Source organism: Teleopsis dalmanni, chromosome 2, assembly GCF_002237135.1.
Source record: "Teleopsis dalmanni isolate 2A chromosome 2, ASM223713v2, whole genome shotgun sequence".
Classification (NCBI taxonomy): Eukaryota; Metazoa; Arthropoda; class Insecta; order Diptera; family Diopsidae; genus Teleopsis; species Teleopsis dalmanni.
In genome coordinates, this window is record NC_051847.1 from 185,723,546 (window position 1) to 185,741,953 (window position 18,408).

The window sequence follows — 18,408 nt, forward strand, 5'->3', positions numbered from 1 at the left end:
AAAAAATATGATTACTTATTTATCTACCATTCAGAAATTGGCTTCATTGACCGTATGTCGGCGTTCTCCAAGATGTCAATTTTTCGGTACATTGCTTGTAAAACTTTTTGTCTTTGGTCTCAAAATAGATTTCAGTTTCCGGTATTATTCAACTAAAATTTCTCTCCCTAGAGTACATTTTCGATGTTTCTAAAAAAACCTGTAATCGTAGGGGTCGAATCTGTAGAGCATGGTTGTTGGGTGAACAATTTGATCCATAGTTTATTCAATTTAACTATAGTTTTCATCGACTTAACATATAGGTATTTGATATTTTTAGTTCGCTGTGAACAACTTCGGTAACCACTTCGCAAAGTATGTATGATAAATTTTTCTTAAATTTATTATGAGACTACATTTTGATATCTTTAATGTGTAACCTATCTCAGACAACTTCAGTTTTCTGTCCCTTAAAGCTATTTTGTGAATTTTTTTATAGAAGAACTCTCAAGTTGGTATTTATAGGACTACGTTTAAATTCAGCTTACCAGTCTATAATACTATAGTTGATTTCTCTAGTATAGAGTCTATATTACTGTTATAAAGTTTCTATTTGACTTGAACAGTATTTTTCCCCAACAACAAATAATGTTTAATCAGCACACGAAATTTTTTTGTTAATTGTTTTAAAAGTTACAAAATTGTGGTACCAAAACCCCCGGAGCTAGTAAATTATTTATCGCAATATCATGAAATTTTGACATTTATCGTCTCCACGAATCATATGAGTTTATCAACAGTTTTGACGTATATGTGTCATATCACTCAATATGAAACGTATTGAATGATGTTAAATATAATAATAAATAACCCAAATGTATCTAAAAGTAATGTTTTTTTTCTCGAAGATTGGCATTACAAATTTTTGTTCAGTTCTTCACAAAAAACTAAATATATTAGATTTAACTAGATTAAGATAGACAAAGACTAAAACAAAATTGTTAGAATTTATTAAAGAAATGGTATTAGAGTTTTCATAATAGAAAATAATAAGATATTGTGATTGGTTTGAAAACTTATGCTCCCAAGTGGAGTGAATATAGGGGGAAAAATTAATCAAAATATATGATAAGTTAAGCAGTTTAAGTTATACTATATTTTGTTTAATATAACATAATATTTGCTCTAACGATTTCACACAGAAGAAACTAAAGCTCTCTCTCTGAAAGTGTTAAAAACCAATTACAGATACATAATGCAAAATAATTAAAATTAATTAACTAAAAGTTTTGATAAACGAAAAATTTTCACTTTCGTAAAAGTAATTGAAACATTTCTACCTACATCGAAGTATTTTTATTCTCTTATACAATTTATACAATTTTGACTGAGTCATTGCATATATTTTTAATTTAGTTAATTTCTTTATATATATAATATATGAAAATTTTTTGATAAAGTGTAGTGCAAAACAGCCAAGAAAATAAATTAAAAGAACTGGGTGCGGTCGCACTTGCAGAGTGTATGTGCGAGGGTTTTCATGAGGTAAAGGAAATTTACTCCTGAACGAGCTTGACACCAAAAAACCACAAACTCATCATACTTAAATACAATATATACTCGCTTATATATTTAACTGACCAAATAAATTTTTTTTTGTATAAAATTTACTCAGTTCACTTTTTTAACTTAATTTACTTTCAACGAAATAAAGAGTACAGGTACAGTAAACCCTTTTCAAACATTGAAAGAGTAAATATTTTTAATTTTAAAATAAACATTAAAAATTTAATTTATCAAAATTTAACAGCAAAAGGCAAAAGCATTAAATAAATACGACAAAAAAAATCTTATCACTCAGGCGGAAAGGTAAACCACAACAATAATTTAAAAAAATTAAATAATTTTGAGAAAAAAAAAAGAAAAAAAAAGAAAACAGTGCCACTTGAGTCACCAAGTAAACCTACTCACCGTCACCGTATGCCTCCTCCGCAGCGACAATCACTTATCAATTAATTGCTCACTCACCTGTCGGCTCACTCAGTAGTCGGTAGTATCTTATATCTGTGCGCCACCACTTTGAGTGAAGATACAACAAAACTAATAAGAAAAATAAAAATATTGCAGCTAACGTTTTGCTTTAAATGCCAAGTTATCTCAAAACAAAATAATTGTTTATAGCTGTCAAGATGATAATGATGAAATAAATTAAGAAAACTTGTCTTACACACAACTGCATATTTATGTACATATGTAAGTACGTCGTATGTAAGTATGAATATAATTAAAAGTGCACTATTGTGTTACATATTGCAAAAAATGAAATTATATTTAATATAATTATAAAAAATAAGTTTAAGTGGATAATTTGGCTTGATAGTGTGGCGCCATAATGTAAATTGAGATACAATTTATATGCATTCGGCAGTTGGTTGGGGTTGCCGGGTGGCGGGTGTATTGCCAGTATTGTGTAGAGAAGTTGCACACTTGTTAGACACATGAAAATTTAAGTAGCTCAAGGTTGAGAAGAGATAGCTTACTTGGGTATCTTATTTGGGCGAAAAAGAAAATTGCAAAGTAATTGCAAGATGTTAACAAGTTTACAAGTTGGTTTAAATCAATATTTGCTCTAGAAATCTAAAATGTAGAATAGAGCACAAGCTTCAATAAATTAAATATTTTATTACAAAAGTTTTTGTAAATAATTTGTGGTTTTTAATTTAAAATTTATATCCCCATCATCTATATATTATTATCTGGTAAACTTGATTAATTTAATTATCAGAATCTCAAACCCAAACCCGCTGGTTACACACCTGATGTCCCCTTCCAATACTTTTATAAAGCTGAGAAGGAAAACATCGAAAGACATTTTAGATATCTATATGTAGGTCAGTTAGTGCTGGCTGTCTGCGATCTGATAGGTCGGTAGTGATATCAGGCAGTGGTGGAGCTAGACCAACTCTGCACGTCGGCGACACAGAATTGCGAGGCCCCCTTTATAACTCAGTTGTAAACTTTCAAGTTACATTGTTGAAAGTTTTATTGCTAATCAAATTAAAATAAATGAATTTTCCTACTTTTAGCCTCACTCAATTTTTTTTTAAATTATATCATAATTTGCACCAGCTGCTATTTTTGCGTCAGTTTATAGAATTTGCAATGGAGATAGTCTCTCTTGGATCTTCATACTTTTCTAGTACGTCTTAATCACGTCTTTTAACTTTGAGTAGCTTCTTTCCGTCGAAGCTATACTGACTGGAACTGTGAACGTGAATCTAGTTACTATATAAACATTCGGGAATACTTCAAATATGGTTAATGCCACTATTAAACCACATTGTTCAAAATATTTAGTAAGTGCTTAGAATCCACAGTCGGTAACTTTTTGCGAGGCCCCTGCGGGCGCGAGGCCGTCGGCGGTCGCCGACATCGCTGACGCCTAGCGACGCCACTGATATCAGGTTAGGGCTCACAAAGACAGTTATATGACACTATATACTGATTAAGATATGCGTCTCATATTTCAAATAGTGCGTCTCAAATTTTACCAAATAGTTAACATACACATTACGAATGACATTTAGTTCTTCACAAACTAATAGCTCCAAAGAATTTTCGAGAAAACAGGACAAATAGAGATATAATCACAAATTTAACATGTCAAATAGACAGTTAATTTGCTACACTGCTACCATGGAAACTAAGTTATAAAAGCTGTTATACATACAGTCAGAACTCGAAGTACCATTTGGCAAAGAAAAGGTTTGACTTATTGAGACTTCGATTTAAAGAATTGTATATAATTTCCTCTCCAAACCATACTGCACTCTATTTAGTTTGAGTTATAGAAAATTCGAATAATAGTATGGAAATTCGAATATTTTTAAATATTCACAATATTCGAATTTAAGTATACTCGAGGTGTTCGTACATCGTAATGTTCGATTACTTTGAAGTACTAAATTTTGCGGTTTACGATACAAAGTCTTATTCTAAGATGTGTTCAACGTTGTACATAAACCTACACCTTAAACTTAAATACATTATTATACAATAGGTTGAAGAATCGACATGTATTTGAAAGGTGTATTTGCGCAGGATCGAAAGCACTTAAAAATTAATCACTAGAAACCATTACGTTCACAAATGATAACTATTTCCTGTTTATTTTGAGGTCTTAATTTTAAAAAAATTAATTAAATTTTAGTTGAAGCCGACTTTGACTCTTTGACAAAATTAATTTCATTTAGTTAATTTCCAATGTGCCATAAAACATAACTCGCTTTGAGTTATTTAGTATTTGAAAGGTTTTACTACTTCAGGAATAAGAACAACAAAATAACTTTTAATATTGTTTAGAAGTTTAATTTGCTTTTTAATTAAATTGTTTATTTAAGTCGTAAAGGTAAGAACATCTGTGTTCACAACAAATTTTATAGGATTGAAAATTCATCTATGTAATTGAAGTTTTATCGGTTGAAGTTTATAACTTTTTTTATTTTAAAATTATTTATTCAAAAAGTGATATTAAAATTCTCAAAAATATAAGTATAAATATAAAGTTCCTTGTAGTTGGAAAACTGGCATTAGAGAGAAGCAAATTTTCTTCTTGGAATGTTTAATTATCTGTAGTTCATTGCAAAAACAGGGTCCTAAATAAAATCTTTTAAAGTTATTTAACTTATTATACAAACGTATATTATCTTACATTTAAAGATAAATATATAGATACATTTACATTCAAAGATAATTATATAGACACATTCACATTTAAAGATTGATGTATATATAGATACATATAGAGTTTATCTTTATATTTACAGTCGTGTTATTATATCAAATTTAAATTATTTGTGATATATAAATGAAAGCAACGAGTATATCAATAATACAAATCCTATTAATGTTGATGATAACATACTACCATATATCTACCATATATACATATATGTGTAGATTGTAGTATTTACATATGTTAGAGGATTAAAGACGTACTTGACTCAACTTTGTCTAGTCTACTTGTATTTCTTTGGTTACCTGTATATTATAAAAAATTAAAATTCCATTCAAGATAAGAAATATATTGATTAAATTCTTCTATAACAGTTTATCAACTACTAATTATGATAAAACGTAAACGTGAAGAATTCTATAAAACTTATAGAATTTTATAAATTTTACATAAACATTTTTCGAATTTTTTTTTTAAAGTAATTAATAAAATAGCTATTTTATATCTCGTTAGGTAGATCTCAATATTCGAGATCACCACAAAAAAAAGAATTTTTATGTTTACTTTAATAAATGCATTAGTAGTAGTTTTAGTTTTCGTTTTACTTATATATAATATCATATGTAATACTACCTTCTGCTCAAAAAGTACTCGGATTTTGTAAATTTTATTCCAAATTTATTTTATCTCCTTCAAAATATGCTCCTTCTGAAGCGATACACATATACCAACGCTTAACTCAATCTTCCATACACTTTTCGTAGGCCCGTGCAGGTACGGCTTTTAGTTCCTTCAGTGAATTCTCTTTTACCGATTCAATCGACTCAAAACGCTTACGACGAAGGGGCAATTTGAGTTTCGCGAACAGAAAAAAGTCGCACGGATCCAGTGCCGTGTTTGGTCAAAAAATCGCGTACAACAGGAATTTTCCATAGTAAAAATCGCTAAATGCACTTGACGTAGTCTCACATTAACAGCTGCTGTAAACAAACTAATTGACAGATGGCGCTCAAATTTGTACCATATGTCAAGAAAGAGTGTACCAACATAACAAAAAAAAAAATTTGAAAAAAGGTCTATTACAAAATCCGGATACTTTTTGAGCAGAAGGTATGTTTACTTTAGACTTATCGAAGCTCTTTAGTATATTTATATATAAATTTTGAATGAAAAATGGCATATATTGTAGAATATTTGTCAAGTTTAGTGCAATAGCCTAAACCTAGAATAACTAAAATCGTAATTTTTTCTTTCAGAGTAGCAAAAAAAATAATCGCAACTTACGAAGGACAACGTGTGAAGCAACAACAAAGCTCTTAAAATCTTCAGAGTTACGTTTTACTGACAAAAAATTTTACGTCTTAAGTTTCAATGTAACCAAGTTCAAAAATTAGTCTATTGTGAATGTTCCGTGGAAATATGTTGCAAAATTCCAGTCATCCGTTAAAATGAAATGACGATTTCTAATAATAATAATAATAAATTCAAATAAATATAGTAAATAAATAAATTAATTTAAATATATAAAATAAAAATTCTTACTATTACACTTCAAATATTCATTTTGTTTTCTTTTATTTAAATTAATTAATTTTTAGTGTTTATAATTTTTATATTTTATAATTGCACACAACACAACAAAAAACATACGTAAAAAAATGCATTTAATTTGCATAACAAAGTGATGCCAATTTGTTTTAACCAGACTTAATGCTGTTTTTTTACAACTCTGAAAGTAAAAAATTACGGCTTATATGAAAACTAATTTCTTTTGTTAAGAAATTGCGATTTTCACCAATAACCTTGTGTCAGTAGTTGACATCGGTATTTACATATGAAACATGAAGTTCAATATTTTTTTAAATTTTATTTAAAAGCTTTAAGGCTAAATCTTACGTACATATTTTGATCATCATTTACCTTCTATTTGATTTATCATCTATTCCTTAAGCGTCTTTTATATCTTTATCTAAAGAAGTGATGCTTAGATTTACAGATTAACAACTTTTAAAAACTTATCTTTTATCTTGATGTTTTAATTTTTAGAAAAATATAATAAAATAAAGTCAAAAGATTGTTTTGAAATGAATTAATATTTAAAGATGTTTTATTGGTTTTAATTATACTAACTTTATTGTGGGTACTTTTGAAACGAGTTGTTAGATAAAAATATTTAAGTCAATTTATGATAACGTATTTTTCGCGCCAAAAAGATATTTTTCTACTCTAATTGGAGAAATTGTTTAGAATTTCCGGTTTTCAGTTACGGTATTTAAGTTCCGATAAAGCAAACGGTGTTGGACTGCCTTCATATTTATTTATAAGTTATGAATAACAGTAGACACCAGCACAAGGGATAGAATTGTAAATAAAGTGTCGCTAGATACATAATCTGTAAATCAGACAAGTTGAAATGTATGTATGTGCGTTACTGTATACTTTTCTGTTAGTCATAGCCAAAGCTGAATTGAATTTCTTGTCTAAGTCGTAAAATAAGAGCATGTTAAAACCTACGAAGACGTAAACAAAAACAAAAAACAATAACAAACCAACACAAAAAAAGACAAAAACAAAGCCAAGCCGCAAAATATTCATTTAGACGACACATTCACACAAAGATACAAGTGCACATAGATACAAACAAATACATACGCATTTGAGGGCTTCGAGAGTAATTTCGTTTGTGTATGTACGTATGTTTGTGTATTGCAATATACAAGCAACAATATGGGTGGGCGGCAAGGTTGTAGCATTTTTGTTGTTAAATCGTTTAAAGCTTGCGAATGCTTTGAATGTTCTACCATTGTAGGATGATTTCAAAGAAGATACCTAAAAGTACAATACATGCGGCGCCTAAATACAAGCGACAAGTACAGGTGTAGAATAAGTGTCTAAAGCAGTTGCAGATGCAGATTCATTTTCGAAATGCAGCAAATCAACAACAACAACAACAACAACAACAACAACAAAAGCCTTATGGTATTTTGAAGGGAAACAATTACATTTTTCTCATATTGTAGTGGGCAGCTTGAAGAGCAAAAAACAACTTTTTATTTAATAGAAAAATGCAATTTATTGTGGTTCTTCTGGAGGTGCATCAGATTTAAGTGCAGCAAAAATTGTTGGTAAATATTTATGAAAGGTTTATGTACTTCTAGTTTTGAAATGTAATGTACTAGCCCTTGAATATAATATTGTCAAATTCAGTGGTTAAATGAAAATATTTTTAATTAAATTTTTTGAGAAAATAATATTATGACATGTCTGATAAGCATTTGCGACGCATACATGGGCGGAAAATGCAGTGAATTTTTAATGAAAGATAGTTTTAGATGCACAAAAAAAACCATTGTTTTTTAACTCAATATATTTTGATTTTCAATAATTTTTACAATGGGCTGCTCATGTAGTAAGAATGAGACTGGAGAGAAAGCCGAGCAGCATATACAACACAAAGCCGATGACAACCAGCCATAGAGGTAGGTAGGTCAAGAACAAGATGGGATGAGAATGTGTATGGTGATGCAAGAAATATTGGAGTACTAAACTAAAAGAGATTAGTAGAAGATCGGGATAGATGCAGGCAGATCGTGAGGGAGGTTTACACTAGACTGTAGTGCCAAATAAAAAGAAAAAAATTAAGAAAATAAATTTGTAGGTTTGTGGAATTTCAACATTAAAAACAAATATGTTATCATCAAAAAAAATTTTCAGTACGTACTTGCTAAAACTAAATCACTAAAATAAGCAAATTTAATAATCAATTCGCGAAATTTCCGCAGACTGTCTATAAAAAAATTTTGCGATTATATCAGGGATGTACAGCAAGTCAAGTGCTTTCATACAGCTTATAAGCTATGTAAGCAGCTTATTGCACGTAATTGTGTAATGCCAGTTACATACGTTATACATTTTCAACACAGTAATAAAACACGCTTTTGGGCGCAAGCATACACTCTAACAGAAATCGATTCGTTTATTAATGTTAAATATAATACAAAAAGCAATTGTTTTAGCATGGTGCAGTAGCACCATGCTACTGTGTTTACTTACTTTTTCACAAAGTATGCAAAATCATACAGTTTCAAGAACGTATGTTCAAACAACACACACTCTTTTAGATTAGGTTAGTTTGGAGTGGTAGCCTAGTGCACCAAACCTCACTTTATCACAAATAATGATACTATATGACCACTATTAGATTTTTAGAAGTTCTTAACTTCGTACATTGCAAGGTAAAGAACACTTTTTTCTTGATAAATGGGATTCTGTTTTTTGCGAATCGTTAAATGAAACAATCTTATTAGTTACAATTAGTATTCACCGATTGTTATTTCTTTCTTATGAAGCTAATCTATATTGCATATAAACTAACACCATGAATCGAATAGTTGACTGATGGACCCAACTGGGTTTTTTCGATTGCGAACCGCTTAGAGAAATCAAAAATTTAAACTACTCCCTAGTCTCTGGTGTATTGTAATGGATTAAGATAGATAAACAGACATTAAATATATAGTGTTCGGATAGATCTGTAATATTTAAATAGTAATGCTATATTGAAATTACTGAACTATATAATAAGCATAAGATCACTTAAATCTTATTTTTAGTATTCCATAAACAAGACCTTACTCTAAATTATGACAGTGATAAAGTGATCTTAATAGTTTGATCTTAATCATTTTTTGAAGACTACATCGTTCTATAGCTAACCTTACCCCCGCGCTTGTACAATAATCCCATACTTTCTGGCTTAAATAAATCTAGGCTAGTAGGTATTAAGCCTCTTGCTCTAATCTCTCTACTTTAATTACTGGAATATAGTTTCTGTTGTGGACATTTTTTCCATTAATTCCAAAGAGGAGGTTTTAGTGGGTTCAAGTCTCATACTGCGGGTTTCGACCTACTGGAAAAAAAGACCATTTCTGATTGCAATGTATAAAGTACGTGTGTTCAGTATATGCCGTTTTCAACAATCTGCCAATTTCATTATAAACAATCCATGGTTGTTTAGTAGAGCAAAGGTTGTTTTATAAAAAATTAAACCACGAATGATCACTTGTGGGATCCTTTCTTTTTAATCTAATGACTTATAGTTTATATCATTCATATTCATATTTATATATATCTAATGACATATGATATTGATAGATATAGAGATTTTATTTATGTATTTGTGAGTTAACATTAAAATTAATTTTAAAATTAGATAAGAATAAGGAACTTGACTACTAGTTGCTTTGCTCTAATATAGAGATATACCATAATACGATTATATATGTATAAAGATCAAAAATATTTTTGGAACTTGAAATGATAGGCTTAAATTGTCCTTAAATATCTTCAGACAGTTTAACAATCATAATATATACAATTTTATAAGATTTTTGAAAGTAACAAAATTTATTATGTATAAATTTAAAAACAATATGGAACAATAATTGTTTATATGCAATCATCGTACTTATTGTTAGTTAATTTTGGCTGTTCATAAGTAAAGTAACAACAACAACAAGAACACGAAACTATTGTTAGCCAAATGTTCTTGATCAACCTCCATTTTATGCAAATGTTTCTTATTAACGTCATTGTGTGACAATGAGAGATCGTCGTCAATGTATTTCAAAGTATTTTCTTTGTTCATTTTGGCTTTAAAACTTTTTCGCTTTAAGAATTTTATTATACACTCGAATGTATCTCTAAAAATTTCGTGTCTTGTTGTTAGTGTGTATTTATTTAGAGGAATATTGTCGAAATAGTTGCGAATCGCATGCCAATGTGCAAGCAAAATAGAAGCAACCAACGACCGCAGCAACTCATTGCCAACAAGATCACGCAACAAGCGATTTATTGTAGGTTGCGATAGTTCTTGAGTTTATTTAAGTGGCAAAAATCTAACAACAAGAAGCTGAAAAAACAAATTGTTCCAGCAAACACTACTGACGCAATAAAATCATGTATAGATACGTCAGTAGATCTACAATAAAAAAAAAGATCTACAATAGAGCCAGCTTAAAGTAGAGGCTTTTTGAAATGTGACAGTTAATTATGTTGCCAAATGGAATAATCGAGAATTATAATGTACATATGGTAATCTAATAGTCTTATTTAAAAAACTATTATCAATAATTACATATTAAGTAGTTGTGTTCAAGAAATAATAAACATAATTTTAAAATAAAAATTATAAATGACAACTTAGGTGGTCTATTGTGTTTTTATTAAAAATCAAGAAATTCTTTGTAAAATATTAATGCATAATAATTCGAGTTTTTTGGTGAAGGGGTATCATCGTTGGTGCTCCACACTCTAAACAGCTGTTAAAAGATATATAAGAAATTTGAAAAGATTCTGTCAAAAGTTATACACTCTTTTTAATAAGTTCATTAAAATTATATTAACTCATCTCAACCAATCTGGATAGAGCTCTGAAATTATTTACAAAAACTGGCAGGCTTCTCAACACCACGTTATCGAATTTCAGAATAGTTACAGGCGCCTCGGAGGAGTTTGTAGATCTGAGGATAATTGCTTAGTTTGATAAAGTGATAAACAATAATCTTGTCAAGACGTAGAGAGGGGTTACGAAGAAATCTGGCAGTTAATAGAGAGTAGGAGTGCTCAAGTGCACTGACTCAAGTAGCCTCAACATAATAATAAGTATCTATCTATATATAAGGATAGTGAATTAATAACAAGAGAACGTGAAATTATATGTATATTATGACAGCTGGTAAAATCTAAAGCAACCGAATCTCTATATAATAACAAATTTTCATCATAATCATTTCTTAGCTATAACAATTCACAGTTTTTCCTTAATATACTCAGTAAATGGCTTGAAGATAGGAATTTTTGATATTTGCATCTACTGAGTTTAGCTATAGATTTCGAAGTTCTCTGTTTCGCTTTGTACCTATCTTATTTTCTTTTACGATTAATCTGACCAAACCACTATGCTTAGGTTACAAAAGAATAGTACTGAAATTAATTACAATTAAAAATAAAAATATAAATAAATCAATTATTCTATCAATTATTCAATATCGTTGCAATTTTAAATATTTGTGTAAACTTTATTGATCAGCTGAGTCGCTATCAATAAATTATGAAATAAAATACCGGAATTGAGCGAAAAGTCTAAACCAAAAAATTTATAAAGATATTTTTGTAAATGACTTGCTTGTGTTGGAATGCAACTCTGTATTGACAACAGATAAATTTATGCGATATAAATTTATTCGGTAAAATTTTCGTGCAAATTTATCAAATTTGTGTAAACTCTTTTTCATACAAAATTTGACATTTAATTATTCAAGCAGATACATATAAAGTAATCCCCTCTATAACGTGGTAGATTGGTTTCGCATTATAGGCGTATTCATATACCCCGTATATACACGTGCAAAGGTACGCGAAGGTAATTATAAGGGTACTGTGTTATAGAGGGGATTATTGTATACGTTTTTAAGGTTTATAAGGCATTTATTAATTTAGATGAGTATTATTTTTATAACAAGCAACCAAGTTATGAACATTATTGGTTCTTTTTACTAATATTAACTCCAAACAAGTATTTGTATTATTTAAAATATTAAAAACAAATATTAACAAAAAAATATTAAAATATTTATATAAACTTAAAAATTTAGTTTCTTTCGTCAAAACGGACACTAATACTATGTTCAGACACACCTTAATTTCGCAAAAATCTTAATTTCATCTTCGTTTCAGCAAAATTAAGTTGTTTTTTTCATACAAAATTTAGTTTTAGGATAGAACTAAATTAAGGAAAATAGCCTTAATTTCGTTGAAATGAAGTTTCAAATTAAGTGACATTTCAAATGCAACTATGTGTAAGATAAATTTTAATTTATTTATTTCTATTTGAGCCAGTACAATTGACCACTTTTACTCTTTCTTAACTCGAGATATTATTAAAACCCCTCTTTACGCTTTGACTGGATTATTGTTTATCACTTCATCAGACTAAGCAATAATTGACCTCAAATCTGCATACCTCCCCGACGAGCCTGTAACCATTCTGAGATTTGATAACGCGGTGTTGGTAAATCTGTCAGTTTTTGCAAATAATTTCAGGGGTCTATCCTTTATGTATTTTTTGATGGGATCAAACTTGAGATAAAGTTGAGATAACAAAAAATTGGCATTTTTTTTAAATAAATGTCAGTGACAGTTGAGTTTAATAAAACCGGGAAAATATTTTGAAATAGTACAAATTTTTAAATTTAAATGTAGAACTGTTATTAATTTAAAATAGAGTGAAAAATAATAATTCACATACCTGAAATCCATTAAAGATAATAAAACTACTAAATGTCATCCTTTATAGTTATATTAATCAAATTTTAAAATTTCCTAGATACAAATAGTGTTTGGAGCATGTAATTTTTATCATACGATTTTTAAACAAAAATCATACGATTTCCTTAATTTGGGGCAGTATGAACACTTTCGAAATTAACTTAATTTCATTTTTACGAAATTAAGGAAATTTGGCTATCTGAATATAGTATAAAATTTAATTTAATTTAAAATATTTATTTTATTTTTTTTCCTGTTATCAAAATCTTTTGAAGCCTTTGTGTTTTTCTGTCTAAATGCGCTCCTGCACAAACGTTTTGACGATTTGCAACAAATGTTTATGAAAGAGTCTTTGCTTTCATCGGCGATCGACAGCGAGAGAAAAGCTAAACTGCGAAGAGCAATACTGTAACATCTGTGGGCGTCAATGTGTACATACACACGCTCCAACACAGCCAAAGACATTAATAAATATTATTTATATTTTTCTTAACAATTTTGCAGAAAGAGTGAACAATGCCGTGCAGCAATTAAATTTTTTTTCCATCACACAATAAACATAAATAGAAAGAGACTACAAAGGAACACATTAGAATGAAAATAGCGAAAAGAATGAAAAGAAATTGGGTAAAAAATCATTGCTTTTAATAATGAATGGGATTCTTAAAATAACTTTCGCTTTTCACCAATAATAATGATAATAATAAATTATGTAATTTTTAAGCTTTAATTAGCATAACAAAAGCTGAACTTACGTGTTTAAAACGCATGCAGTAATCACGTTCTTGTACCAGCGCCGAGCCGAAGTCCACTTTTGGTTTGGGGAAAATATGTTGTTTGTTGCTGCCGTCCGTTTAGCTTTGTGTGCGTAATTTTTTTTTTATTAAAAAAATAAATTTATTTATTTTTTTTATTTTTTGTTGTTGTTTTGGATGTTTGTTCACTAAAAATTTTTAATATACGTTTAAAATTCACGATCCGCGCCCAGTTTTCCTTTTTTAGGGAGACAACATTTTGGGTGCGCTTTATTAAATATGCTCGTTACAGGGTGTTGTTGCATTGGTTCACATGCACATCAACTCAATTTATTTTGTCAGATAAACCCAATCAATCAATTAATCAATTCATATTTATTTTTATATTTGCGATCATAATTGTAAGCATAGATCACTTTTATTACCGTTTCTCTAGAAATTTAGCAGGTAATAAACAACAACACGACTACACAAAAACAACAAACACACATACAAATAGAACTACGGCGTCAACGTTTAACAATATACGAAGTGGCTGACTTTTTACGCAACGTGGGCGGCCAGCTGAGAAGAATCATTGAATTAAAAAACTAAATGCAAATAATGACAACCCAAAAAAAATTGTGCTTTCTACACTAAGCGGTGTGGCGGGAGTTAACGTTGAATTTTTTTTTTTTTTTTTTAACAAAAATGTAACTTCATACGACAGTAGGGCGCTATAATGTGATATTTTACGTTATACAATTTGGTCGCTTTTTAGTTTAGGTATTATTTAATATTTATTTTTAGCACTCCATTTTAAACACTTTCAATTAGTGTATTTTTTTTCTATTTTATTCATTATGATTTATAGTTATTTTATTTTTAAACATTTTTATTAAAATTTATTATTTTACAATCCCTGAACACATTTGCCGCAAACAAGAACGAACCACCACTCAACAACGACTAAACTAAAATTCCAATTAGAAATACTCACCTTGCTTGACAATGAATGCTCTTCTCACTTTTCTTTGACAGTTTTGACGTTTAATAGTGTTGAAAAACGCTGAAAATATATGCTTGTTTCGTTTTATTTGCAGTAGATACGAGATATTCAATAATAAAAACATTCGTTTAATTATTTAAACAATTTTTGATTAATGAAGTAAAAACGCTTGATAGTTTTATCATATGTTTTTCTTTATTTTTAATACAATTAACATAAAAAATAAACATGGGCATGATATAGTTTTCGGGAGGTCGTAATTTGATTATGGATTTTGATAAATTTCGTTGTATTGAGCAATGTTTTTAATTGCATTTTATGAAAAAATTGACTTCATTCGGTGGAAATTACAATTTCGTGAATCCACCTTAGTAAATGAAGGCGATTTTAGCGAAATCTGTCTTCAAATTGTAGCGCACCGAAAATGGTATTTGAGTAAAACAAAATAATAAGTTAATTTTCAAGGCTGAATGTTTATTTAGAAGATCAATAAACGAAATACTTAATTAATTGCGGCGGACAATTATGCTAATCAATGCCGTTGCTTGTAACTTATAATAAATGTGAAAATGTTAAATATAAATATCTAAAAAAAGGAATTCCCTTCTTCTGTTCAGCCACATCTTTCATAACCCATGTTTTTGTCTTATAAATTTATTCATATTTCCTGATCTATACGTGTCTCGGTGTACAGCATCATTAATTACTATTGCGTTTTTTACACAGACTCAGTGTTCTGTTCGAGCCTACATTTGCATAGAATTCGCATTCCTTATGCAGAAACAACTAGCCCTCATTGTTGTGAGAATATAGCAATGTTGTACATTTGTCTCACATAAATACTTTAATTTTAAATATCTCCTCAAACACATCAATTTTTCTTTTCCTCCGTCCCAATGAAGGTTTTTCCGTCTTGACCCAGGTTAACTTCATTTGAAATCCTACCTACTCTTGTTGCCAAATATTCCTCTTTTATAGTTTCTCTACCTAACCATTACCATTACCAACTTCTTTCATGTTATCTGCTCTAAGGGTCTTCTTGAGATACAACACAAACAACTACTGCTATATACGCGACTTGTCCAATTATTTACTTGTAATTAAAGTTTGTAACAATTTTTAAATTTATAATAATTGTTTAATGCTATAAACAATATATTTTATTTTCGTCAAAATGAACGTTAATATATTTAAAATTAATTTTAATTATTAATATTGAAGTACATATGACTTCGATCTTAAATTACATCATGTATTTATTATTCTTTTCTGAGAGATGTTTTGTAGAACGTTTTGCATCAAGGAATAACGAATGTACATCTGTTATATCATCCTGAGTAATCTGTGTGCGTCCATTAACTTTGCACATTTGGTAAGCCGGGGTTAGTAATTGTACTGCATAACGTAGTGTAGAGTTGCTGCCAATTTCACTGAGGCAAGCAAATGCGCTGTCCTCCAGTTGTAAGCCTTCAGTTTGTGCGCGTAACTTAATAATTTGTTCCATTTCAGTAGACGAATAGGGAAGAGTGCGTATGATGAGTAAACGATCGAGCAGATCAAGTGGTATACCATGAGGAGATATAATATCAGTGGTGCCACTAAAAAGAAACAAATTTATAAAATATACAAATTAATATAAAAATAAGCATAATTTCTCACCGTATAACACAACGTCCACGATTTGTAGCAAATATGACAATTGGTGCAATAGGTGATTCCAAAGATTTGTGTAAATAGGTGAAGGTTTCCAAATCAAGCATATGAATTTCATCAATAAAAAGTACACCAGGAACTAACTCAGCAATACCTTGATCAATGTATTTATTAACCACTTTGTTAATTTCCATACGTAACTTATCTGCAAATTAAATATTTTTGTCATTTATATTATAATAAATAAATAATAACACTATTATTTTAGGTTTACATACCAGTAATTTCAGTTTTCTTCGGTTTCATTAACTGTCCCATCATTGAGAGCACATCCTGACCGCCTTGTGGTCGTGCATTGGCCACATCTAAATCATGTAATGTCACATCCTGTATAACTTCCTTTTTCTTGTGTACATCGCCTTTGGGAAGTGGCACATATTCCTCTGTTTCCAAATCGAACTCTGTCGCGTAAGTATCGCTACGACCTTGGCGTTTCACGGCGCCGCTATTAGCTTCTATATAAATAACATCACCAACCTCCACCTTTTCCTTTTGCAAAGCATCGAAAATGCTAGGATCAAGTTTAAGTTGCTTAACACCTTTTGCAGTCTTTAAACCGATAACTACATTACTGATTGTTTTGCCATAGCCACCCATAGGATTTTCAGTTTCGACAGGAGTTAACTCAATTACCTCACCTTCGTATACTTCTTTGGTTTCACGTATACGCAAACCAATTGAACGACGGAAGTTCTCCATTAAAACTTCAGTTTTTTTAATTTCACTGCTGAACACTTCAGAGCCGACCATTGGGCAAAATGGCACTTTATTACCCAATTCCTGTGCTATAGCGAGTGCAATTGCTGTTTTGCCAGTTCCTGGTGGCCCAGCTAGTAACAATGCTCGCCCAGCCATTTTTTTCGATTTAATCAGATCGACAACAATACCTGCAGCTTCCCTTGCTGATTTCTGGCCAACAAGTCCTGAAGCAATTGTAATTGGTACGCCAGCATCATCTAAACCTAAGCCTTTAACGTGGCTATGAGCTGCAATGCGTTGAGTTCGTACAGTACTTTTGACTTCTTCGATTTTCATTTTTATAAAAATTTATTAATGAATTTGAATCTTTATACTTTATTATGACAATATTGATCAAACACAAACCATGTAAAAGCACACTACGCTTTAAATTTTTCTGCCGGCAGAAATTTCGTTGTCACGCAGATGTCAAAAAGAGTTTTTGTAGTATTCAGCTTTTGCTGCGCTCGCATAGAGTAAAAGGACTGGAAAACATAATTCAATTACGTTTAGTGATTTTTATCGCCAGATATGTTTACTAAATTTGTTATTTATTAAATCAATATATAATATAAATTACATATAAATATTCAATGATTATAAATTAGTTATTTCAAAAATATATTATTTATTTCTGGTGCTTGCAGTCTCAAAAAATTATTTACGAATAATTAATTATAAGAAATAATTCCAAGACTACTTATTATGGGCATTTGGATATATTCGAAACAGCTGTATACAGCCAAAAATTCAATAAAAATTAATTTTTGTGTTTGTAGTTCATACTTTTCGAAAAAACCTCTTTATTATTTATATATTTACATTTTGTGTTCACGAAAACCTTATTATTGTGTATACGCCAATATTTATATATCTGTATATAAACATGTGTTGATCATACATTTTGGGAAGTAATGTATATGAAAAGCCTTAAATAGCCTTTGTATGTCTTTTATATTATATACCCTGTTTTTACAAACTGAACATAGATCCAACATCTGTTTTCAGGATGATATACTTGAAAATGTGATGGCATTTTCGATTGGTAAATCTGAATTTAATTTAGTTTTACTCTCGAATTGTCAAATTTTATTGCCCAATCATATGTTATTAGAGTAATCTAACATTTTTGTAGTTGTGTTACGGGGCATTTATATCTATCATAAATACAT

General features: G+C 29.7%; 2 protein-coding genes across 6 annotated transcripts in view; both read right to left on the bottom strand.

Moving 5' to 3' along the window:
• LOC119679474 overlaps nt 1-14,890 on the bottom strand; it is a 93,971-nt gene extending 79,081 nt beyond the window's left edge. For 4 of the 5 annotated variants that reach the window (XM_038091850.1, XM_038091854.1, XM_038091853.1 and 1 more), the window contains exon 1: nt 13,798-14,744. The gene's annotated coding sequence lies outside the window, so the exon portion shown is untranslated. Of the gene's footprint in view, nt 1-13,797; nt 14,745-14,776 lie in introns of those variants that run through there. The other variant, XM_038091849.1, reaches the window with a different exon arrangement.
• Nucleotides 14,891-15,908: 1,018 nt separating this feature from the next.
• On the bottom strand, nt 15,909-17,697 carry LOC119682890 (ruvB-like helicase 1). Its single transcript, XM_038096426.1, has 3 exons — nt 16,717-17,697; nt 16,445-16,643; nt 15,909-16,383 (listed from the first exon to the last, which is right to left on the bottom strand). The coding sequence occupies exons 1-3, from the start codon at nt 17,531-17,533 to the stop codon at nt 16,029-16,031; spliced, it is 1,371 nt and encodes a 456-aa protein (XP_037952354.1). The 5' UTR covers nt 17,534-17,697; the 3' UTR covers nt 15,909-16,028.
• Between the last annotated feature and the right edge of the window lie 711 nt (nt 17,698-18,408).

Excerpts from the sequence above, each read along its gene's own strand:
- LOC119682890 (XM_038096426.1), bottom strand. The coding sequence starts at position 17,533 with ATGAAAATCGAAGAAGTCAAAAGTACTGTACGAACTCAACGCATTGCA. Across the intron at positions 16,644-16,716 it reads GAAGAAAACTGAAATTACTG|ATAAGTTACGTATGGAAATT; the intron begins GTATGTAAACCT and ends TTTAATTTGCAG. Across the intron at positions 16,384-16,444 it reads CGTGGACGTTGTGTTATACG|TGGCACCACTGATATTATAT; the intron begins GTGAGAAATTAT and ends GTTTCTTTTTAG.